Consider the following 26,061-nt stretch of genomic DNA (forward strand, 5'->3'; position numbering starts at 1 on the left):
GCTTTTATTCTAGCTTATAGAGTTTGACTTGCACCCTTATAAGTTATAAATTCGCCGACCACTCTTCATTCTGAAAGTGGTAAAACTTATCCAAAAAAAAGTTTTACATAAATTGTTCTAGGATCCCTGATTCCATAATATATAATCACAAGAGATAACTTTTTTTTTTATTTTGCGAATAAACTTTTTTCGTGGTTGGAAAATTCATAAAGATTCGCCGACCATTATATATCATGGATTGGACGGCGATTATATAAACTCATGTCGGTCAATTTTTACCACTTTCAGTAATTTTTATCAATTTTTACACACAAAAAAAAAGAAATCCAAAACTATTTTGGTCTTTTGATATTTGAGGGCAAAAATATCCAAAACTATATATGTATATATGAAATACGTAACGCGTGTGATGCAGTTCCAAACGTTTATCGTTTTTGGTTTTGTATGAATTGTATGACTGTTGCGGAGTTTTATGATATGGATTATGAGATGTAATCTTAATTTGTAGTTTTGGGGCAAAACAGAGATAGTTGGGTGCTTATACTGACTAGCTCACTCCGACCAATCTACGCGGTGTAACTGTGTAACCATATTCGTATATATATTTCTAATAACCATATCCGTATATATATATATATATATATATATATATATATATATATTAAAAAAAATCTTAAAATGAGGAAGCTGGTGGACCTATATATTACCTATAACCATAAACTGGCCTCGATCAAGAACACTAACAAACAACTACTTTTGGTTTCATTCACATGAGTTTTAGTGGTTAAATCTAAATATACGACAATTTATGTCACATGATTGTCGCATCGCTATTCCGCTAATAAGAAAATGACAAAGTGTTAGTCTTTCAACCAAAAAAAAAAAAAAAAGAAGATAAAGTGTTTTGTGTGACAGTGCTGTAACATTTAGCATGCATATGCATAAGAATGTCTAGTCGAAACTTAATAGTTTGTACAATTCTAGATGAACATTGGTAGTTACACAACTTTGAAAATTACAACTTTAAAGAGGACCTAATTATCGTATTTGTCAGGTCTTGTGTTCTTATTTCGTATATGTCAGGTCTTGTGTTCTTAGTACAAGTCGTAGCAGCTCTACGCGTGTGATTAAAAAAATATGGTTCATCATTCATAGTAGTTCATACGCGAAACCTTTGACTATTATTCTCTAAACTCGATACTTAAAACTTATATTATAATAAGTTTCGTAACAATAAGTAACTAATAATCCATATTTATTATATAACGCACATGTGTCTTCTTCTTTTTTTTTTTGCCAACTCCATAGAAAATGGAAAAAGGACAAAAGAAAAAATATATGTCCTACTGAGAAAGAGATCCAGTGGTCCATGCCAGATATAACAATGTTATGTGGTTTATAATAGATTGTAGGTTGATGTGTGGCTCGATCTAATTTGGGCTAACAGATTGAAACCTAAGGGTTTCACATTGAACTGTTAGAGCATTTAAGATTTATTTCTCACAATTATAGTTAGGTAGCGTGATTCTCATCGATTTCACATATTGGGTCCAAAAACTATAGCATTTCACATGTACAAATTCACTTGATTTTGTTGACAAACAAAAATCACTTGATTGTGGTTTAAAAGTAATTAAATTGTGTTTAGAACTAGAAAATCAAAATATTATACTTTTCACTAACCAACTTTTAAAATCATCATACTCGTCGTTTTGTTCCTAATTCATCCAATTATCATGTTTTCACACATTAAGAAAACATATTAAAAGTGATTATAGAATGACGTTATTTTCTAATTTATAATTTTCTATAACTCTAATATATAGTATTCAATTATTGTTCTTGAAAAATTTAGAATTCATCAATAATGACTAATAATTATTGCATATAATATTTTATAAAAATAAAAAATTCCTTGTTGAAACAAACAATTTCCTAAAAATTGGATTAATAAGGAACAAAGGGAGTAAAAAATAATTTTTTAGTTTATTTAATATGAATTTTATTTTGTTTTAGTTCACATAACTTACACATTTTTGTAAAATGGAGAATTTTGTGGCGGAAGACAGTAACACTTCGTTAAGTACTCTCAATAGATTAGTAAATATTTTTAACTTCTTTTGAAACTTATTCACGTTAGTGCAAAAATTAATAAATTTTGATATGAAGAGGATAATATGTTCTTAGAAAATATTTTCCAAATAAATTAATAACTACATAACCTCATCCAAAAAATTATTAAGAAAATATACAAAATATCTTCTTAGTTTTGTTCGTTGTAATTTTAACTTGAACTATTGTTGAAAGTTGAAACTCATAATAATATAATGTGAAGAGTTCTCAAAGCGATTATTTTTTTATGTGTAAATGATTTAAAATATTATGCTATTTTCTTCAACTTCATCAACAATCTTAAAGATCATATACCATATTTTATTGTGATAGCAGAAGTCATTAATCATAAGTTTACTCTTTATGATTTTTTTTTTAACTGAGTGTACGTACTAAACAATTCTTCAAGTAAAAAAAACAAAGAAATTAAGGCAAATTTCACAAAGTCAATAAATTCTGTTTATCAATTAATTTATATTCTCAAGTTTTAAGATAAATATTGTCTCAATATTATCAATTTATAGAAGTTGTACCGTCATTTTTTTTTCTGTTTATGAATTGTTTAAGCAATCCCCTATATAATAAAACGGAAGTACACAACATTGTTTTGTATACAATATAATTTTAATAAGTTATAGATTAAGTTTTATATTATTTGTATAGTCTGGATTTATTGTTTCCAAAAAATTTAAAGAGAATATTCTAAAAAATCATTTGATATCATCTAACTTACCATATTAATATCCTTTATTAAATTATTCATCAAATAAAATCCTTTGATATTTAACTTAACATATTGTTAATTATCATCATACTTCACCTCTCATTTTTATATATGAGTCTATTTTGTGAAACAAATAAATTATCATATTATTTATTATAATTAAAAAATAGTTTTATTTCCGGATATACCATAAGTTGAATTTTTAAAAATAAATATAAATGATACAATCTATAAAATATTCAAGTTTAACTCAATAGCTATTATTTAATATTATTCTTTAAAAATAATAGCTATTGAATTAAAAAAATTACTGAGTAACGGATCAAAATTTAAATATTTAAATTCAATTTCATGCTTTTTGTTGAATTTTATAATTTTATATAATATAATAAACTTTAAATAATTTATTTTGAAATATTTTAAAAATATTGAAACTATATATTAAAGTTAGAAACTATAAACACTCTACATTGGTTTGTTATAGCAATGTCAATAATATGTCACTATAATATGAAAGAATTTCAAAAAACCAAGTATATTAAAACGAAAAAGTATAACAATATATTAAATTACTCATAATATAATAACTCGCTTTTTAAAAACTAAATTCACAAAATTATGTCTTATAATGACATGCAAGTCATGAGGTAGAATATACATTGTTGAATAATTTCACGTACATAAACTAATACAACATATTAAAATTTTATTTTTAAATAGAAAATATACAAAATTTTGTATAAAATAAAATTTAACCAGTGTTATAGCACGGATACTATTCTAGAATCATTAATAATATAAAACTTATAAAATAAGTGTCTTTTTCAAGTCATCATATTTAGCATATGATTTTATTGCATAATATTTTATCCAAAAAAAACTTTTAAAAAACAATCATATAAATTATATTTTATATAAAAATTACAATGTAAATAAAATGAATTTCAACCTGTGCTCTAGCACGGGTCTTAATCTAGTAGAAAATATAAGGATAAAAAACATAAAAAGGCAATATCGTACGTACGTGTATAATAAACTAGTTAGTATTTTAGTTTTAAACGTAGTTACTAGTTATAACCTAAGTAATACAGAACAAGTTGTAATGTAAGTAATGTATTTGTCGGTTTAGAAAGAAAGTAATTCTTTTTTTTTCAGTAGACAAAAAAATAGTGATAATTAAAAAAGAGGAAAGTTATTGTATATAACCTTTTATGCCAAAAAGGATTAAAAGACAACATACACACATTCACATAACTTTCATTTATTCAAAAAGCAGCCATGAGATACAAATTAAGTGGTAGTTATTGGTTTCAGAATTAATAGAGTTTTAAAGATTTTAAATGTTATGTAGATTATGTTGTTATTAGATCAAGATTTTTGTTAAACTTTGTGTTATTAGTTTGTGATTTGTAAAAAGTCATTTAAAATCTTAACAAACTTGGATTATTGGATTCAGACTTTTATAAAGTCATTAAAAGTTTTATGTTATTCAATTAAAACAAAAGAATCTATGATTGTTAATGAGTTTAATTATTATGTTATTGGTTCATGATTTTAAACATTTTTTTTACAAAATAAAATCATGAAAAGTATCATAAAAATACAAAGATTGTTTGGAGTACTTTACAAGATTTTAAAAAACTAATTAACAAAAGTCTTTAGCAATCTTTAACAATCTTTCATTTATTTACTTTTAATAATTTTGTTGAAATCTTTAAAATTTTCAATCTTTCATTTTTGTTGAAATCTTTAAAATTTTTATAAATTAAAATTCAATACTACCTGTGCAAAAAGAAGGATACTATTAGAGAAATGGCAAAAAAGACAAAGAAGCAAAATGCCGATAATGTTTGACCAAAAAATGGTAAAGAAACGTTATGCTATATGCAACATAAACTAAAAGAAAAATACAATTAAATAAATAGAGGAAGAGAGAGTCTATTGGTCAAAGTCTGACATTCTTCAAGACCCGAACCTATGATAACATCTATAAATACCTCATTTGGTTCATTCCCATATTTCACCAGCAAACATTCTTAATACAACAACCCCATATTGCACCTACATCACTCTCTCGTATTCTTATACATAAATAGATTGAGAGATCGGGATGGAGTTTATTGAGGTGCCTCGAGTTTGGTACATGTTCTTCAACGTTTCCGTTGTAGTTCTTTGCCTTGTGTTCTTCAAGCTCTTTTTGCGTTGCTGGATATTGCCAGTTCGAACTCAAAAGAAGCTTACAGATAACGGATTTTTAGGTCCACAACCTAGTTTTCCATTAGGAAACCTTAATGACATGAAGAAGCAGAAGATGGCTTCGTTAATGGTGGATAATAGCAAATCTTCCACTATTATCAACCATGACATACACTCCATTGCACTTCCACATTTCGCTCGGTGGCAACAAGACTACGGTAACTAATCAGTCTCCATTCTTAAATGTATCTTATTAAGTTCCTGACGTATACCATATGATCGGTTTGGCTACCAACATTACTATATGTGATTATTAACATTTATCATTGGTTGCGTCTTATGTAATGCAGGGAAAGTGTTTGTTTACTGGCTAGGGATAGAGCCGTTCGTGTACGTTGCGGATCCTGAATTCTTGAGTGTTATGTCGAAAGGTGTATTGGGGAAGAGTTGGGGGAAACCAAATGTTTTCAAGAAAGACAGAGAGCCAATGTTTGGTACCGGTTTGGTTATGGTAGAAGGTGACGATTGGACAAGACATCGCCACATCATAACTCCTGCATTTGCCCCTCTTAATCTTAAGGTATAATTATAAGAAAAACTATTTTTTTACCGTTTACATTGGCATGAGTCCAAATTGTAGAAAAGTAATAGGGTGACTAATCTAGTTCAACAATTTAGACTTTATAGTTCTTTCTTTCCCAAAAGCATGAGCCACCATTTTTCACGACGGATAAATTTCAAGGTCTTAATTATGGTGTGGAACAGACTATGGATAAAGTTAAATTTTATACTCATTCAATTCAAAACGTCATAATTACTAGAATATTTCTCATTTTCTCATTACTTTTCATTGATCGTCTTAATTAATAGGCGATGACAAACATGATGGTGGAATCAATCTCCAACATGTTGGATCGATGGACAATACAAATAAACTCGGGCAATCCCGAATTTGACATGGAAAGCGAGATCATAGGAACAGCTGGTGAAATAATCGCCAAGACAAGCTTCGGAGTCACGGGAGAAAATGGAGTTCAAGTCCTCAAAAACCTAAGAGCTTTGCAATTCGCTCTCTTCAACTCAAACCGCTACGTAGGCGTACCGTTCAGCAACATTTTGAATTTCAAGCAAAACGTTAAAGCAAAGGAGCTAGGCCGAGAGATCGATGGTCGCCTTTTGTCGTTCATAAATGAACGGAAGAGGTCTGTGGTCAAAGGTGACGACCAAGGCCACGATCTTCTCGGAATGTTGCTAAAGGCGGATTATACAGGGAATTTTACGGCAAAGGAGCTTGTGGACGAATGCAAGACCTTCTTCTTCGCTGGCCACGAGACGACGGCTTTAGCACTCACGTGGACGTTCATGCTTCTTGCGATCCATCCCGAGTGGCAAGACACGATCAGGGAAGAGATTAGACAAGTCATCGGAGATTCCAAGATTGAATATAACAAACTTGCCGGACTAAAAAAGGTACGTTACCAAACACAGTACACAACAATCCACGTGCTTAATTATATGCATGCATACATTATATTTGGACGCGTTCACAAAATAATCTACAATTTGTCATGTTCACATTTTCTTTTTCTTTTTTTTTTTTAAAAGAAGAAGAAGAAGTTAATGCACGTAAATGTAGCCTGATACTACATAATTAATATACACCTTAAGTATAATTTAAACCTAATTAATATATACATCTGACAACTGTGGTCAAAGTCTAATGGTCACAAAGAAGTCAAAATCCACGAAACGAACTACAAATGATCAAAGCATAGAGGCGCGTCGTCGCCTCTCTAGATCAGAACTAGTCAACGACTGCGCTGACCAATAAGTGAAGCACCACGTAAACTAATAAGTGTATCTCTCTACTCATAATGCATATTCAATCTGTTTATATCCATGACAAAAACGTGTGACACTGATACTTTAATTAAATATTAACGCTTCATAATTAAAAATTAATTAAACCACTTACCTCTTGATTTTTTTTGTATATATATTAACGTATAAAACTTGTGATCATTATAATGCAGGTGAGTTGGGTGATGAACGAGGTTCTTCGGCTATATCCGCCTGCGCCTAACGCACAACGACAAGCTAGGACAGACATTGACGTGAACGGTCGAGTGATTCCAAACGGAACAAACATTTGGATCGATGTGGTGGCGATGCACCACGACGTAGAGTTGTGGGGAGACGACGTTAACGAGTTTAAGCCGGAGAGATTCGACGGTGATTTGTACGGTGGTTGTAAGAACAAGATGGGTTTTATGCCGTTTGGTTTCGGAGGGAGGATGTGTATCGGTCGGAATTTGACGACCATGGAGTACAAGATTGTCTTGTCATTGGTTTTGTCCCGGTTCGAAATCTCAGTTTCGCCCGGTTATCGTCATTCGCCGACGTATATGCTCTCTCTTAGACCAGGTTACGGTTTGCCTCTAATTGTGCGACCACTTTAGCTTGCATTAACGCACAAATTACTAAAAAATGTTTTTAATCTCGAGTTTGATTAGGATCATTTTTCTTTTTTTTGGTCGGCAGATCAAATTAAATCTAAGGTCTCGACTACTTAGTATATTTTGTTTTGCCTCTAATTACTTCTTCTTGTATTTCTTTGTAATTTCATTGATTAATGCATAAACGTTTTTTTTTAAGATGTGTCTTGTGTTCTTTTCTTGGGTTAATGCAATATACTAATCTAATTTTTGTTTCAAATTAGTCGTGTTTTCAATGCACAATTTTTTAAATAGATTTTGCAATTTTATCTGTATCTTCTAAGTATCGAATAAAACAATATGTTAATTAAGAGTCAAAAATTAATGTTTTATTAAATATAAGCATAAAAACTTTAAACAACAACTAATTTAAAATAGACAGAGTATTAATCAGTAATGATTAGGGGATGGTATTGGTTTGAGATTTATGAAGACTTTTGAATAGTTCAACAAAATCATTAAAAGTGAATAAGTGAAAAATTTTTAAAGATTGCTAGAAAGTTTTGTTGATTAGATTTGTAAAATCTTGTAAAGTCTTACAAACAATCCATGTATATTTATGATACTTTCCATGACTTTATTTTGTAAAGAAAGTGTCTAAAATCATGAACTAATAACATAATAATTGAACTCATTAACAATCCTAAATTCTTTTGTTTTAATTGAATAACACAAAACTTTTAATCTTATTATATAAAGCTTGGTTCTCAAAGTTAGTAACTCACCAGATTGTGACACGTGTCAAGTATACTGATGAGATGTTGACATGTGTCAAACAATTATTATTTTTTAAAATAGCTAATTAAGAAAATAACATTAAATCTACATAAAATTTACATGTTTATATCTTAAAAAAAAATCCTAAATCAAAAAGAAAAATTAATGAAACTAATATATTTTCCATTGTACGCTAATTATATTATACATTTTTCTTAATTAGATTTTGACATGTATAAACAAAAAAATAATTCATTAAGCATGTATATTATTATTAATCAATAAATAGTGAATAACAAATTTAAAAAGAATAACATATGTTATGTTAAAAAAATTATTACTTTTGAAACGTAATAGGACACCTAATTATGAAAATAACATTATATCTACATAAAAATTATGTTTGTGAAGTGGTCTTATTGCAATGACTATTGGTAAGTCCAATTGTAGATGACACCATCACATTAGGGATCAAGTCATGCTCTTTACGAATGTAGGAATTTGGCTAATGGGCCGGCCTGTTGTGGCACAAATGTTGACAAAGAGAAAAAATTATATGTTTATATCAAAAGTTTTGATCTTTGATTTTTTTTTGATATAATTTTGCCGATCTATTGTGTGGGTCTTTGATTCGTGCAGGTTCTTCAATGGAAGCTATCAGATGCAATGAAATGGAATTGAAGGTATATAAATCCTGCTAATTTTATCAAGGATGGAGACACTGATGAAGGTTTCAAAAGTGATTCTACAGTTAGTAACATTATAAGTTTGGAAGATTAGTCGGTGATTGATGTTTCTAGTAAAAATTTAGAGTTTTCTCTTCTGAATAATGTTGATGATTCTGGTACTGAAACAAGAGCTGCTTGATCGATTAATTGAGAAGCGATTTTCAAATTTGGGAAGTTGGAATGGTAAACCGTTATAAAATTGGTTTCGAACCGGATTTATGTAGTTTTCTATCGGATTTGATTCGTAAATCGTTTAAATCTAGGTATATGGAAAAATATATGAAAACTTTTGATTCATATAGAAATAAGTTGAGAATTTACTATTAAAGAATATTTGAGACGAGGTCATGGTTTTAAGTAGTTTTGGTACAATGTGATACTTCTGAGGAGTAAATATGTCGTCGATCCTTAACGTGATTATGACATATGTCATGTTTTGGATTGCTTATAAAGTTTCTATTTTGTATATTTGAATTATCTAAGACTTATATATACCATCTTGATTTTAATTTTCAAATTTTTATTTTTATTATGTTATATTAACTTTTTCTCAGTTTCTCAACTTTTATTAGGTTAGTCATAAAATCATTGTAATAGAGTAGAAAATTTTCACCAGTTATTCATCCAAAATATATTTGGAGTAAAAAAAAAATCATGGTTACAGAAATTATTTCAAAAAACAATTTAAGTAATTATAAGAACTAATATTATACCAAATTGAAAGTAAAGCAACACAAAATTTGTTTAATTTGTTTAGAAAATATTTTATAGGTGGTGATAAAGAGCATACTTTAACAATAAAATAATTTTGGGTATAAGAACATATTTTTAATGGTATAAGATAGAGTAAAATTGTACATGCTTACTAACTAGATGTTGTTTTGATGAACTCTTTGCATGTAAAATATTTTGTGAATAACTTGTGTAACGTTTTTAAAATTTGACAATACTAATATTCGTAATGATGAGTATTTGGCAAAAATTTTGGTGGGATATAATTTAGCTTTTTATTATTGTAATAATTGTTATAATATATTTAAAATATATAAATATAAATAAGTGTATTAAGGTAAATAAAAATATGATTTTTTCTCTAACTAAAATTATTTATATATTTTAATTCAAGAAATAAAATTTCTTTTTATATTTTTAAAAATTTGTTTAAGATTTAAAATTTATTTTCTTCAATAATTTTTAAACCCGCACATCGTGCGGGCCCTTATCTAGTGACTTTATAAAAGTCTGAATCCAATAACCCAAATTTGTTAAGATTTTAAATGACTTTTTACAAATCTTAAACTAATAACACTAAACTTTAACATAGTTAAACAAAATCTTGATCTAATAACAACATATTTTACATAACATTTAAAATCTTTAAAACTCTATTCAAATCTCAAACTAATAATCTCAAACTCTATTCAAATCTCAAACTAATAATCTCAAACTCTATTCAAATCTCAAACTAATAAATCATAGGGACTTTGGGGATGGTGGTGAGTTAGAAAAAATAAATATACTAATATGTTTGGAGTTTTAGTTTTGTTTGAGAGAGAGTGTCGTTTTATATTTTTAATGTGATTTTTTAAACTAATTTTTTTTAATTTACTCTTCACCTAAAATTCTAATATGATTTTTAAACTAATATTTTAAAGTTATTCTTCACCTTAAATTATTCAATAAATTTATGTAATATATCATTCATTAAATATGAGTATATATAAATCATATTTGTAGTAATTTAGGTGAAATGTGTCAAAATGACACTATTTGTAATATTGAAGGAGCATTAATTAATTAGCTATAGACACTATGATTAATTACCATTCTCGAATACCTAATATTAACAAGAAATGCTCAATAACCACACCTTTTTTGGTGTTTCATGTAGAAAATGGATGATAACTACTGTTATCTGTTAATTCTTTCCACAGGTTACCTAAAGTGATAAACTAGCTAGGCAACAACAATCTGTTCTTAATGTTATTGTGTAAAAATATTAATAAATGATGTGTGGGTAAAGAAAACTAATAAATAAATTACGGTGGGTAAAAATTGGAAACAGTATATATCAAAGGGGCCTTTCTCGTAATTATACGAAAAGGTTCGTATCACGTTTCTTGTCTCGTCTTGTCTAATGAAGAAGCAACGAACCAAAAAAATGTAATCATCGTCTGTTGGAAAAAATCTTACTGAAGAACAACAACTATGGCGTCTACAATGGCGACATGGACGACACCAAGCTCTCTCCAGCTCAGAATTGCCTTCAATTACGGTACTTTCAAAGCTCCGGCGAGAGCGAAGATGACAAAGCTAAGTCGCCGTCTCCGGATATCATCAAGCGTTGCGCAAAACGCTGAACCGGGACGCGATTTGGGTGGGTCGGGTCGATTTCGTGGGTGGGCTGATTCAGATGACGACGAGAACACTGCAGATTGGTTTAAAGGTACGATTTTTTTGTGATGGGTTAACTTTGGTAGATTCATATTAAAGTTTTGATTTTTGTTTTCAGGAACTTTATTATCTGGAGTGGCTGGGATGGTTCTCTTTGTTGGGTTAACTTACGCGGCTTTATCTTACAAGCGCAATGGTTTAAGTATGTGTTTCAATCTTTATTTAGTGTGGGAATTGTGATACAATGTAGCTGATTCCAACTAGTAAAGTTGTTAAATTTTGTTTGGGTGAATGGTTTAGGACCAAAAGTAGAAGTTTTGGTGACTACTGTTGGTGAAAGTTCAAGTGATCAAATCAGCACGGTTGGGGATGAGGGAAGTAATGTAACTGAGCAGCAAGATAACCAGGAAAGCTCTAGAGGTATGGACACGAATGTACCAAGCTTGATAAGTCTTGCAACCAATATTTCATTATCTCACCTCTCATTGTTACTTGCCTGTTTATTTATAAGTGTTCCCTTTTCTGGATGTTAGTTTAGATTCTTCTCGGGGTGACATAGATGTGGTGTTGAAATCTGCGTTTACTAGCAAAGAAAATGACGAGGATGAGAAAGCATCAGCAAGCCCAGCTGAGAGATACACCTCATGGACAGAGGTGGATGGAGTAGTTACGCCTACCTCTCAACTCCCAAACGAAAAGCAGAAGGCCCGCCGTTATACAGGGATACCTGCTCCTTCTACAGTTCCACAAGTAGATCCTATAGAACCTATCTTTCCAACGGCTGTGGATCCAGTTCAAAGTCAAATGTTTTCAGCTTTACAAGCTTTAAAGGTACTGCTTTCTAACTTTCAGATTATTATGAACTAACTATCTAGCAATGCAGCAATTTTTTGAGTTGTTAAGAACTGATTGTTATTCCAGGTTATTGAATCCGATGCTCTGCCTTATGATTTATGTACACGCCGTGAATTCGCTCGTTGGGTGGTTTCTGCAAGCAATGCGCTGTCAAGGTAATTCTCAAAAGTTTCACCATATTTCAATGCCTCACATTGTGAAATTACCTTCATCCATTACAGGAACTCGGCATCAAAAGTATATCCTGCCATGTACATAGAGAATGTTACTGAACTTGCATTTGATGATATCAAACCTGAAGATCCTGATTTTCCATTCATTCAAGGTGTTCATTAGATTATCTTTTACCTTCATGCTGAGTCAATGAAGTTAGTTATATTTAATCTGATTTCTTCATTTGTTATTGGATAGTATAGGTTTGGCAGAGGCAGGACTTATCTCAAGCAACCTCTCTAACCAAAACGTGCCTTCTACTGAGAGCAGTCGGTTTACGTTCTCCCCAGAAAGGTATTTATTTTCATCCAACCATATAAGTTATAAAGGCCTAGCTACTGCTATGTGATATCCACTCTTCATATCTCTTTTTATCTACAGCCCTCTAACACGTCAGGATCTTCTGAGCTGGAAGATGGCTTTGGAATACCGACAGCTCCCAGAAGCTGATAGCAAGGTTCTTTTTCTATTTCTTTCTTTCCACATTTAGTCATTAGAGTGTTGTAAACCTTACACAACTACTTTTCCTTTTTCAGAAGCTATACCAACTTTCTGGTTTTCTTGACATTGATAAAATAAACCCTGAAGCGTGGCCTGCCCTTTTAGCTGACTTATCCGCTGGAGAACATGGAATAACAGCACTTGCTTTTGGTGAGTGAGATTCTTGCTTCTTTTAAGTAATAATATCATCAGAGTTTCACAGCCGCGTTTTGTTTTTAAAAGTCTTGTGTCCCTCTAGGGCGTACCAGATTGTTTCAACCGTCTAAAGCGGTTACAAAAGCCCAAACAGCTGTTTCTCTTGCAATTGGTGACGCTTTTGAAGTAGTTGGTGAGGAGCTAGCTCGTATCGAAGCAGAGGCTATGGCTGAAAACGTGGTTTCTGCACATAACGAGCTGGTTGCTCAGGTCGAGAAGGATATAAATGCTAGCTTCGAAAAAGAGCTTTTAAGAGAAAAAGAAGTAGTAGATGCAGTGGAGAAAATGGCTGAAGAAGCAAAGTCGGAGCTTGCGAGAATTAGAGTTGAGAAAGAAGAGGAGACTCTTGCATTGGAGAGGGAACGCACATCGATTGAAACAGAAATGGAGGCTCTTGCGAGGATACGAAATGAGCTTGAGGAACAACTTCAAAGCCTTGCGAGTAACAAGGCAGAGATGTCGTACGAGAAAGAGAGGTTTTATAGACTTCAAAAGCAAGTGGAGGATGAAAGCCAAGAGATACTCCGATTGCAAAACGAGCTTGAAGTTGAAAGGAACGCTTTATCCATAGCCAGGTATAGAATATATTATCTTTTCCAATTAAAATCAAATGAGCATGAATAGATCTTACACAGTGAGATAGAAGCAAACGAGGAATGGACTGTACTCTTTTGATCTACATTGAATAGTTACACTCAAAAGCTTTTATATTGAGAAATGTGACTAGTCAAACATATGAGAGTTTAGCTCTTTCAGGTCATTTACGGTTTTGAGTTTTGGTTTTAAAGGGATTGGGCTGAGGATGAAGCGAGAAGAGCAAGAGAACAAGCAAAAGTGCTAAAAGAAGCTAGAGGACGTTGGGAGAAGTATGGGCTAAAAGTGATTGTTGACAGTGACCTCCATGAACAGACAACAACGGAATCTACTTGGCGGAACGCAGGAAAGCAAAATCCTGTCGAAGGAACCATGAAAAGAGCTGGAAGTCTGATTGCTAAGCTCAAAAAGATGGCGAAAGATGTAGGAGAGAAATCCAAAGAAGTAATCTACTTGATCATTGAGAAAATAAGCCTTCTGATATCAGCCTTGAAACAACAAGTTCATGGATTGGAGAACAAAACCAAAGACCTGAAAATGAAAACCAAGTCTAAAGCAGAGGATGTGTGGAGACAGACGAGCTTGAGGGTTGATGAGATCAGAAGTGTCTCTATAGTGAAGGCTAAGGAGACTGTCGAAGAGTTGAAGGACAGAGTTGGGAAACTCGGCGAGAAATTCAAGTCGAAGTAGGTTTGCGGTTTGGTTGAGATTAAGATTTGTCAAACTAAAATGCAAAACGATGAACTGTCTTAATTTTCAAAACAGGAAATATAGCAAGAGCCCCAAATTAGATAGATAACTACACTGATTTGATTATATGTTTGTGGTCTTCGCCAGTTACTACCATTTGGGACATGCATGCATGAAACACATATAGACGATGATTTTACTATATTCACATTAGCTCCAAAATTGTTCAATCTTCAATCTTCATCATAGGAAAAGAACATCAATGGATCTTTCTTACTTATGCAATAATATATATAAAAAAATTCAGAAGATTGATTATATATCCGAAAGGGAACAAGGAGGACAACGGAGGCGGTTTTGTTTCAATGTACGTGAAATTAGAAAACACCACATCCGAAGTTTTTGCATATGTCAAGTTCTTCGTCTTCAATACGAAAAAAACAAAAGTACTTTACTATTCAAGGTATGTAGAACACACATGTAGACTAGAAGTTTTAGGGGGTGTATTCAAACCATGATTTTAAAGAATTTTATTGGATTTAGAAATTTTGAGATTTTGAGAGATTTAAAGAGAGTTTTTAGAATATTTGGTGGAATTGTTAAAAAAATGTTTGTGATTTGATGAGATTCAAAGGGATTATATTGGATGATTGTAAGAGATTTATAGGAAAAATAAAAATGGATTTCCAAAATAAATTGAAAGCTAAAATTCAACCTTACGGCTTGTTCTGTTAAATAAATTGAAAGACAAAAAGGGATTTCTCTGTTCATCATCTCCTTTCCCCAAATTGTGTTTCGTCATTAGTTTTTTTCTACTAGTTTTAATTGTTAATTAAGAGCTCGGGAGTGGAGAATCATGGTATCGTGGATAAAAATCATTGTCATCTCCCAATATTATTTATCATCTTCTAGTTTTAACTCCAGTAGTGTTCATCATCTCCTTCCCCCAATCATCATCTCCTTTTTAATGGGCCGAACGTGGAGCTGAGCGTGGTGAGGACGTGGTGGTTTCGAACGTTGATATGGAGGCGGCAAAAGAGGACAAGATTCAAGCATTTTGGTTTCGTTAGTGATGGTAATGATCATATTGTATTGATAGTGAAATTCTCTAAACTGTCTACAGTGAGAGGAGAAGTCACAATTTTTTTTTAAAAAAACAAATCCTTCAAAATAGTACCTCTAGAGATGTGATTTTATAAATTGGATTTGTAGTGTAAAAATGTATTCAAAATCTCTCAAAATCTTCCAAAATCATTGTTATGAGATTTTAGAGAAAAAAAATTATGTTTTCAATAACAGTTGATTTTATATGATTTTTAAAAATTGTTGTTTGAATAACAAGACATTTTGAGTGATTTTGAGTGATTTTATTAAAATGTCATTTTCAATAACACTAGATTTAGAAAAAGATTTTAAAATTCTAAATTGAATAACATGTGATTTTAATAAAAATCCAAAATCCTCCAAAATCATTGATTGAATACACCCCTTTTAGTGCATTTGTCATATGGTCACATTGAATTAATTACTCATTTGAGGAGCTCGTTATGAATCCGACCGTGTGTTCGACCGTGTGCGAGGTCGAGTGTTGTTGTCGAGTGCTTTCTTTTATGTTCTTGATGCTTCTAGTCCTCTTATTTAGCTCCAGAAATAACACCAAGTCCTTCCTTACCCTTTTAGAGCTCCATAACACCTTATAATACTCAAAATGTACAAATGTATGCAATGCATGCTTCTAAACATCCTAAGTGCATATTTGGACATAAATGGCTATAAAACCTAAGGAATCACTTCTATATGGTGCAAAACATGAACTAAACAAGGCCTTAAATATGGTAAAATATAGTAACATCATAAGTCGTTGCTCCAACAAATATTTGTGGCTTCTCTGGTCAGTTTTAATAATGAAATGCTTCGACAAAAGGTAATGTCTCCATTTTCGGACTGCAAAGATGACTGCCAGAAGCTCCTTCTCGTATATTGATAGATGAAGCTGCTTCCCTTTCAGTTGTCGACTGATGAACACAAATGGATGACCATCCTGCATAAGCACCGCCCCAATGCCTTGGCCACAAGCATCATTTTCAACCACAAATGGTCTCTCAAACACCGGTAAAGCCAAAACCGGGGCTTGGCAAAGAGCAGCTTTGAGATCCTGAAACGCACACTGTGCCTTTTCAGTCCAACCAAATGCATCATGCTTCGTCAAGGCATGCAATGGAGCCGCAATCACACCAAAACCTTTAATAAACCTCTGATAATATCCAGCTAACCCCAAAAAACCTCTTAACTGCTTCAGGGAACTAGGCATCGGCCAATCCATTACCGCTTGTATCTTTGTAGGATCAATGGCAATGCCTTCTTGGCTAATGAAATGACCAAGATATTCCACTCTAGTCACTGCAAACGCACATTTGCTCATCTTAGCGAACAGCTTATGCGAACGCATAACTTCAAAGACACTCTGGAGATGCTGCTTGTGTTCTTCCATTGATGAACTATAGATCAGAATGTCGTCAAAGAAAACAAGAACAAATTTCCTCAGGAATGCCTTGAAAACCGCATTCATCAAGCTTTGAAAAGTTGTTGGGGCATTTGTGAGACCAAATGGCATCACCAAATACTCATAATGGCCGCTATGAGTTTTGAATGTTGTTTTGTGAATGTCCGAAGGTGTCATCCTAACTTGATGATAGTCAGCACGAAGGTCAATCTTAGAGTACACCATGGATCCTCCGAGTTCATCCATGAGATCCTCAATAAGGGGAATCGGGAATCTATCCTTCAATGTCATACCGTTAAGCTCCCTGTAGTCAACACATAATCTCCAGGTCCCATCTTTTTTTTTAACCAAGACCACCGGCGACTCATACGGACTAGAACTGATTTGAATGGTACCACCAGATAACATTTCTTCCACAATTTTGTCGATCTCATTTTTCTGGTGAAGTTCATAACGATAGGATCACTGATTAACCGGATTAGAACCCTCCAGTAGCTTAATTCGATGGTCATGATTATCTCTGAACGGGGGCAGTTCAGTTGGCTCTGCAAACACATCTGGAAACTTCTCGACAATGTCCCCCACAATTGTCTCTTCCCTATTATCGCAAGCCATAGTGTTAAGTGTACAAGAGGTTAGCTCTTCTCCATCCTTGGTTTGCTGCACACATACCATCGCAAACTGAGCTTGCTCTTCTTGTAACTTTTGTAATTTTTGTGCCTTAATGTCACGAACAGAACCCTGCTTAATGCCATTCAGCAACACACGCTGTTTGTTATACTTGAACCTCATCTCCAAATTCAAAAAGTTCCAATTGATGACTCCCAAAGTCTCTAACCACTGGACTCTCACTACCATATCCACCCCTTGGAGAGGACTAAGCAACACATCTGACTGGAACTGAGTAGTGTGCAACTTCCACTTAAATTTTTTTACCTTCCCCTCTACTCTTAACTTCCTACCATCCGCGATAGAGACACGAGAGAGCCCTGCAGATTCAATCTTACACCCCAACTTCGCAGGCATTCTCGAATCCACAAAGTTGTGAGTAGAGCCTGAATCCACCAGCATAAAAAGGATTTTCTTATCATAAGTACCCCAAACTCTCATTGTCTCATAATCCGAGATTCCTGATACAACATTGTCTCATAATCCGAGATTCCTGATACAACATTTACTGAAATCCGAGGCATGTTTGTCTCATCTTCTTCGACTAATTCTTCTACTACATCCTCGAACTCCTCCTCCACATCCTATTGAAACAGTTGAGTCTTCTTGTGAACCAAATAATGTTCCGGTGTATACTTCTCATCACAGAAATAGCAGAGGTCCTTAGCTCTCCTCTCACTCATTTCTTGTTGAGACAGCTTCTTAGCCGGATTACCAGGTGCCTTAAAAGATGTTTTTCCACCATGATGTTCATCTTTAGCTTCCATCTCACCACCCACCTTGCTAACCTTGCCTTGTTTAGGAGACCAAGCTGTGTTGAGAGACCTTTTGGGGTGTGCCTTCTCATACAGCCTGCCTAACAAGAAGCAGTGTCGCACTGTCAATGGTTGAAACATTCTCACATGCATCTGCGTGTCCAACCGCAACCCAACCAAATAAACACTCACCAAATACTCCTCCGAGAGATTTAATCTGATCTTAATCAGAGTAAACTTCTGGTGATAGTCCACAATCCCATCTGTTTCTTGTAGCTGCTTGAGCTCAGCCATGGGATCATCACACACATCTTCGAACTGTTCCTTCAACAGCTGAACGTATCCAACCCAATCATATAAAATTTCCAACCCAACACCCGATTGTATGAAAGAGTGATGCCAAGTTGTGGCATGACCGTCAAAATGAATTGCTGCAGGCTTCACCTTCATATCATTCAGAGTGAAATCTATTCCAAAAAACTCTTCAGCCTTAAACAACCACTCCTTGATTCGTGTACCATCAAACCGAGGAAAATAGATTTTTCCTAACCTAGTAACACCACCGTAATAATAGTGAGCCTCAAGTCTTACCAGATCAGGTCGTTCTTCCCTCCTCGCATCTCTTAGTCCCGATCCACCCGCTACTGTTGGAGAAAACCCCAAACCTTCCGGCTTTGCTTTTTGTGAAACATCCGGCGAGATCTGCACTGATTTCCCCTTAACAGAAGCATCCAACGACGGTTGAGTAGTCACACGCCTCAACAACTCATACAACTCTGAAAAATGTCTCAGAGTCTCCTGATGTTGCTCGTCGACCTTAGCTTCCAACCTCGTCATCCTTTCCTCTATCAGAACCTCCTCCAGATCTGGCTCCGCCATTTCTTTCTTCGTCGCTTCCCTCGCTTGAGATTTGGTTTCAACCATCTTTGATCTGAGAATCGTCTTTGCTCTGATACCTTTAATACAATAAAACTCCCGATCACTCAAAAACAAACACCAAACAATCAATTTAGTATTCATAAAACACCAAATCGACAAGCGAGCTCTCAAGATGAGAGAAACCCAGCCAAATATTTTTAGGAATTTTTACAATTTTTCTGATTAAGATTCGATATATGAAAAATGAGAACAATCATATGTTTTAAGTGTCTTCCAACGGCCTTCTTAGCGACTTAATCCACACCCTCCACGTGTCCGCCTTAGATAAGCCGACTTATTTGGATACCGACGCACGTGCCACCTCCCATGTGTGGTTCTGCATCAGTGTCAAATAGATAGAAGAACTAAAGAAAATGGCAAATCGAAATCGTTGTTTTTTTTTCTGCAATTAGCTGATATAGTGAAACCCTCTCAAGGGATGAGAAGATTTACGTGGATGCAGATCTCCGAATATCAGACACATACTACGATGACAATCACATCACAGGCGAACGTACGTATTTCTTGAAACTACAGTTTTCTTTTGTTTTGTGTGCACGTCTTAAACCAATATGCTTACATATATATATATATATATATATATATATTTATTTATTTTTTGCATGCAGTTAAGTGCTCGTACAAGACACCAGGCCAAGAATGGGGTTGGGAGTTTGACAAATTTTGGGGCTTCAGCTAAACTTTGGGAAAGTATTCAGTTGGACAATGACACATTGACATTGGAGGTCGAATTTAAACTTGTTTCTACAACCAGATATTCTAACCCATGATCAGACCGATTCCCTAAATACCTTTCTGGTTTAATTCGTTTTTAGTTAAGTCATTTCAATAATATGGTTCCGGTTCATTCATTTGGTTCTACTTATGTAATACGCAAAACCGGACCGAATTCCAATTTTCAATTTGGTTTAAAAGATTGGAATCGTTCGGTTCTTACGTACTATCCAAAACCAAACCGAATTGAATATTTCGGTTTAGTTCGGTTTGGTTCTCGGTTAATATATACTGGTCTAATTAAAATCTAAACTAATTCGTGAGCACTGAGCACAATGATAAGACAAACCAAAATAAAATAAAAATTCCAGTTCTGTATACACTCCACGTCTTCTAAAACCTCTTTACATAATCCGCCACGTGTTCACTTCTTCAAACTCTTTTTATCTCCTCTCTCCCAACTCAAAATTTTCTCACCACATTTTCCGAAGAAAACAAGAAAAAAGAAAAACCAAACCAAAACAACAATGTCTGGAGGTGTCGGTCCAACGTACAACGACATAACCTTACCAAAAGAAGAAGAAGAACAACATCAACAAACCCAAACACCATCCACCGGAAAAACCACCGGATTCTTCTCATTCCGGCAACTAAACATCCTCGCAATAGTCATCGTTCTCTCCGCAAGTGGTCTCGTAACGATCCAAGACTTCATATTCACGATCCTCACTCTCATCTACTTCTTCTTCCTCTCTAAACTCATCTTCCCACCGCACAACAACCCGAGCCGCGACGCTCCCCTCACGAGCTCCGCAAACAAGATCTTCCGTGTCTACGTAACGTCGGCGGGGATCGTCGGGCTTTTGATCCCGATCTGTTACATCTTCGAAGGTATGGTCGAGGATGATAAGAGCGGTGTGAGCGCAGCTGCACCGCACGTGTTTCTTTTGGCGAGTCAGGTTTTTATGGAAGGGTTGGCTGCCTCGTGTGGGTTCTCTGCTCCGGCGAGGATCCTTGTTCCTATTGTTTATAACGCTAGGAGGGTTTTGACTCTTGTCGAGTGGATTTTTAGTGAGTTCTCCAGGGAGTATGTGAACGGGACGACGGTGTCTCCACGGCGGATGTATGCCGGAAAAGTTTTGGCGGCGGTGAATTTGGGGATTTGGTCGTTTAATCTCTTTGGTGTTTTGATTCCGGTTTACTTACCCAAAGCTTTTAAGAGGTACTACGGTTCTGAGAAGGAGAACTGACAAAACCCGGTTTAGTTTCGGTTCTAATCAGAAGAATTGAAACCCGGTTTAGTTCCTTCTTTTAGTTCTCCATCACTTTCCCAGCTCTTGTTCTCTTTTTGTTTAATCGGTCCGGTTTGGTTTTAGGATTAATCGTGATCTGGATGTATTTTTCTTCTTTGTTCTGTATACTATTTTGATGTTTTTTCTTTGAACAAGGTTCATGTAGCTCTCAGTTCATTAGATTAATAATAACCAAATCTATGTTTCAAGATTGATCAGCATAAAGAACTAAAATGAAATAGCCTAATGATTTAGGCTAAGAACGTTCACCATCTGAGTTCAAACACTATGTATGTGTGAAAGAGTAACAGAAGAAATAGAATTTTATTTCACACGGCATGAGGGCTTATATTAATGTAAACGACATTGTAACAAGATTAGATGTAGGAGCTGATCCAAGAATATTCCAAAGTTCCTAGCTACATCAGTAGTACAGAAGTTAACTGCAAACCAAAGCTTAGCTTATTTATTCAGTGTGTATAAGTTGTTAGAACCCAATCTCTTACCTTTTTTTCACCATCCATGTTCAACGGGGTTGTTATAGTTTGTTTTTGGTAATGAAGAAGAAGAATGAGACATGTTATTATTATTATATGGTTAGCTGACTCCAGAACGTAACCCAGGGAAGAAGCTCCAGCTGTTTCCTGCGACCTTCTCAATATTCTCGTCTTTAGTGTTGTCGAATTTGAATTCTTTGCTAGATCCAACCGATGAGGAACTCAGCTTCTGAATTCTCTGCTGTTCGGTTTCTCTATTCTCTATACTTTCAATCTTTTGGAAGCTGTTTCTTCTTCCTCTGTCTGTTAATGAACTCTCCTCTGTGGCAATCCGGTCATTGTTGTTCATTCTGTCGTGCGATCGATTTAGCTTGCTTGCAAGACAACGTGCAACGTCTTCGCCTGTTAACTCAAACGAAACTCTGTGATCTGCAACAATGACTTCAGAGCCATGATCCGAATTGGCCAGTGAAGCAACCTCAGAGATCTGATTCTGTAGAGGCCATGTAGTGTTGTTGGGTGTTAGGTTCCCAGAGACTATCTCTGGACCATTTGGTGTCAGAGCGCCTGAAGCCAAACCTGAACCGTGACCAACAGGTGTGATCGAGCCAGAACCAAACCTCGATCCCCATTTACGTGCTGTGAAATGCTCAAAACCAAGGAACTTTGGAGGCTCACCTATTCGAAACTCGACCATGGGTGATTTACCAGGGTAAGGAGATGATGTACCAGAGTTTGAAATCACTGACCCGGGGGAGATTAGATTACCACCACCAGGACTCCCCGGACACACCTGATTAGACCGAAACTCATAATGTGAAGATGAGAACTTTTGATTCATCCCACTGCTATCTCTTCGAGTTAGCTCCAAGGAAGATGTAAGCAACTGAGCAAAGGGCACTTCAGGGGACGAAGGTGTAGTTATATGGACTGACGACTCCGGAGGCGGAGTGTACGGTGCAGTAGATGGCTCAGTTATAAACGCAGAGAACACAGGAGGAGTGACAGGTTGAGTTTCGTTAGCATATGGTCCAACGGTAAAGACAGACTGAGGTTCCTTAGGAGAGAATGTATTGCTGGTAAGATAAAGCGGACCAACAGGCGAATGAGAAACAGAGGAAGGATCAGATTGAAGAAACGAAGCTGGAGATGAAGGAGGAGCTATAAAAGGAAGAACAACTGTAGTTGAAGTAGCAGAGTTTTGAACTGTAACAACCGGAACTCCAGATGCAACAACAGGTTCAGGTACAAGCACAGCATTACCAATCCGTTTGTTGTTCTTTTGTGATCCAAAACACGAATATAAGCTCCAACATTTTGCCCATCTTCTCTTCTGTATAAACATGAAATAAAGATTAGTGAGCTACAGAATCGTGAATCTTGATCCCCTTTCTAGAGACATAGATCACTGTTTCAATTCAACCAAAGTAAAAAAAGCTATTTGAAATAAGGTAAGTAATAAATTACCTAAACGTCTTGTTAGTTCTCACTTTTGGAGAAAGTTATACTAATCTGAGGAAAATAATTACGAAACATGAACTGAAAAGAAAAAAGAATAAACGCTTTAAACCTTTTTTTTAATCATGAATGCTATAATGACTTGTAAAGCACAAATCCACAATAAGATTGGGAAAAAAAAAGTTAACATATTCTTCTTTCATCAAACAAACCTTTTTTTTGGTAAAATCCAAACACACAAAAAAAAAAAAAAAAAAAAAAAAAACCAGTGAAATCAAGAACTAAGCTTACCAATTGCATAAATCTTAGCTCTCTGATCTAAGAATCTATTAGAACGTTGGATCTAAACTTGGAATCTAAACTTCGATTTCTTAATTTCTCTACCTCTAATCCAAGATCGAAACACAAAAATTTAGACTAAGCACAGATCATATAACAATAAGCTACAAATTGAATCATGATCTATTATACAGTCAGTATTCACGGAAAAAAATAAAAAGAGTACTGATCTGAAGCAGAAGACATTTTTATAATCTTGGAAAATTAGAAGAAGGAAGTAAAAACCTGAACAGAGGAAGGTTGAACACGAGACTCGGCGGTGACGATAGCAGTAGCGGCGGCGTTAACAGTCTCAACACTATTATTAACAACGTTGCTCATCTTTTTATTTTCCAACTTCAGATTCGCCGCAACAACACCTACGACAATAATAACATCCGGATTCGCTGCTACTACTAACTACTCTTCTCTTACACTTGGATCTCTCTAAGAAAGAGAAAGAGATTTTTCCCCGAGAAACAAAAAAAAAAAAAAAAAAATATTGTATAAATGATGGGATTGAATTCTCTCCTCTCTCCTCTCTCTTCTCTCTCAGGGAGGGAGGGGTCGTTATCTAATCCAGCTTTTCATTCAATTTTTTGGTTACCACGAGCTATTGCCACGTCATCACGGTTCCTTCACACGCGCTTCAGTTAAAAAAATTGTATATGATTACTTTGAATACATATCATATCATGTAATTTTGGAGGGTAAATTACGGTCGTTTCTTTTTTTTTTAAGGTAAATTTAATTTTATCAAAGTGAAAACTCTAAGCTAAATTTTCTTCTCCTGAATTTTAAGCTAAAAATAAACAAAAGACATGGTACACGAGTAACACGTACTTGATACTTACTACATTTAAAATCATATCGTTTTAAGTTTTACATTGAAATAAAAACAGGTATTTTATTCTAATCATTATTGATATTTTATATCATTTTCTATTGAATAACATATTAAAATTGGAAAGTTTATAATTTTGTATGGAAAATATATTGTGGTATTTAATCTAGTAAATTTAAAATTTAAAATGATATCTAATTTGAAACTAATAAAATGAAATTATGCAAAAGATTCTCAATATTTATTTTTTGTTCATTTAACTCTGTAGAATTGATATTTCATCAAAATAGACTACAAAAACTCATAAGATATACATATACAAAATTTTATCTATATTGCTCTTCATTGATCTCTAAGTACTTCACACTTTCACCACCCATTGATAAAATATATTTATTAGCTACACTATGGGAGGGTACAAACTCTCAATCCAAAAGACTTTTTTTTAGCAAAATACAAAAATGAAATAAATAATTCTTTTCTTAATTCTAATAATAGATTTTTTATTGGTGTTTTTTACTAGTGAAATAATTTTTTTAACTTTAAAGTTAATGAATGATATGTAATTACACTGTTTTGTTGTTGTTTATAATCGATGATTATAAAAAAAAATAAAGACTTTAAGCTGAAATACTTAATATAGAATTTAATTACAATTCAAACTGCGCTGTATTTGTTTTGCACATCGCCATCCGTAATTTCATGAATTAAAATTGTAGAATCATAAATCATTCTTTTGTTTTTTAAATCATAAAGAAAGATCCTTAATTTTATTTTATTTTAATTCATGAAAACATATATTTTTCTTTTTAAAAAATGAACAATTACATTTCAAATTGTCCATACAGCCTAAATAATAGTTTTCTATCACTTTATTTTTATCTTTTTATAGAGCTTAAAATTTTATTAGCCGAATATAATAAACTGAACTAGTGAAGAATATGGAAATACTAAAAAGATAAGCAGTTTAACTTCTCTGTTTTAAATTAAAGACTATAATTATTTTATAATTTAAAGTTTTCCAAGAAATTCAGTTTTGAGTTTTGCTGGAATATAATTTTGTTACTTCCATTTTTCATATTTGTTTTTTCACTAGTTTTTTTTTTCCAACAAACAAACTTTATTAAGAATAAAACTGGTCACATACAATACTTCAATCATCTAAAGCGAAAAATCCATAAAACCAAGTAGAAATTAGAAATATTACAACCCAATTTCTAAAATTTTCACTAGTTAATTATTATCTTTCCGTGGACCCAATGGCGGACCCACGTAGAAGTTAGGAAGGTCAACTGACCGGGGTAAAATATTGAAATAAGATTTTTTGCATGTAAAATGCTGAAGTTCCTGCAGCAAAGTTGGTTTTTCCTCCGTTTGTTGCCACCCCAGACCCAAGGTCGACCCTTCCAAGCTACACTAATTTCTCTCTTTTTCTATTTTATGTATATTAACTAGCTTAAAAAATAATAATTGACCTGGGTATTCGTAGATCTTAAAATATTTGTGTAACGTAAAACAATAACGTTGGCTAATTTCTATCTGTAGGTAATCTATAAAACGAATGATTCTTGTCAAAGGAAAGAAGAAAATACTATTAAGGCTACCATCCGAAGAGTTGACCCTTACTTAGCCGTGTATGCACATATGCATATTATATG

General features: G+C 33.8%; 4 protein-coding genes across 5 annotated transcripts; 3 read left to right on the forward strand and 1 right to left on the reverse strand.

Moving 5' to 3' along the window:
* The first annotated feature begins 4,499 nt into the window (after positions 1 to 4,499).
* Positions 4,500 to 7,686, forward strand: LOC104725752 (cytokinin hydroxylase-like). The gene is made up of 4 exons (XM_087471828.1): positions 4,500 to 5,250; positions 5,383 to 5,612; positions 5,903 to 6,502; positions 7,066 to 7,686. Exons 1-4 carry the CDS (start codon positions 4,947 to 4,949, stop codon positions 7,489 to 7,491), a joined length of 1,560 nt encoding a protein of 519 aa, XP_087327954.1. The 5' UTR covers positions 4,500 to 4,946; the 3' UTR covers positions 7,492 to 7,686.
* A 2,789-nt stretch (positions 7,687 to 10,475) lies between these two features.
* On the forward strand, positions 10,476 to 14,636 carry LOC104725753 (uncharacterized). The gene is made up of 11 exons (XM_010444465.3): positions 10,476 to 11,418; positions 11,485 to 11,568; positions 11,667 to 11,786; positions 11,905 to 12,197; positions 12,288 to 12,376; positions 12,443 to 12,546; positions 12,638 to 12,728; positions 12,816 to 12,891; positions 12,971 to 13,085; positions 13,174 to 13,705; positions 13,919 to 14,636. Exons 1-11 carry the CDS (start codon positions 11,181 to 11,183, stop codon positions 14,412 to 14,414), a joined length of 2,238 nt encoding a protein of 745 aa, XP_010442767.2. The 5' UTR covers positions 10,476 to 11,180; the 3' UTR covers positions 14,415 to 14,636.
* Positions 14,637 to 20,093: 5,457 nt separating this feature from the next.
* LOC104725754 (uncharacterized) lies at positions 20,094 to 21,495 on the forward strand. Its single transcript, XM_010444467.3, has one exon. The coding sequence runs from the start codon at positions 20,522 to 20,524 to the stop codon at positions 21,242 to 21,244; it is 723 nt and encodes a 240-aa protein (XP_010442769.2). The 5' UTR covers positions 20,094 to 20,521; the 3' UTR covers positions 21,245 to 21,495.
* A 96-nt stretch (positions 21,496 to 21,591) lies between these two features.
* Positions 21,592 to 24,201, reverse strand: LOC104725755 (uncharacterized). 2 transcript variants are annotated; one of them, XM_087473879.1, is made up of 3 exons: positions 23,806 to 24,113; positions 23,251 to 23,322; positions 21,592 to 23,116 (listed from the first exon to the last, which is right to left on the reverse strand). In XM_087473879.1, exon 3 carries the CDS (start codon positions 22,622 to 22,624, stop codon positions 21,884 to 21,886), a length of 741 nt encoding a protein of 246 aa, XP_087330005.1. In that variant the 5' UTR covers positions 22,625 to 23,116; positions 23,251 to 23,322; positions 23,806 to 24,113; the 3' UTR covers positions 21,592 to 21,883. The 2 variants fall into 2 exon arrangements, with proteins under 2 accessions (XP_087330005.1, XP_010442770.1); XM_010444468.2 differs by lacking the exon at positions 23,251 to 23,322 and having other exon boundaries at positions 23,806 to 24,201.
* Positions 24,202 to 26,061: the final 1,860 nt, after the last annotated feature.

The sequence above is a fragment of the Camelina sativa genome, chromosome 11, assembly GCF_030686135.1.
Source record: "Camelina sativa cultivar CO46 ecotype springtype chromosome 11, ASM3068613v1".
NCBI lineage: Eukaryota > Viridiplantae > Streptophyta > Magnoliopsida > Brassicales > Brassicaceae > Camelina > Camelina sativa.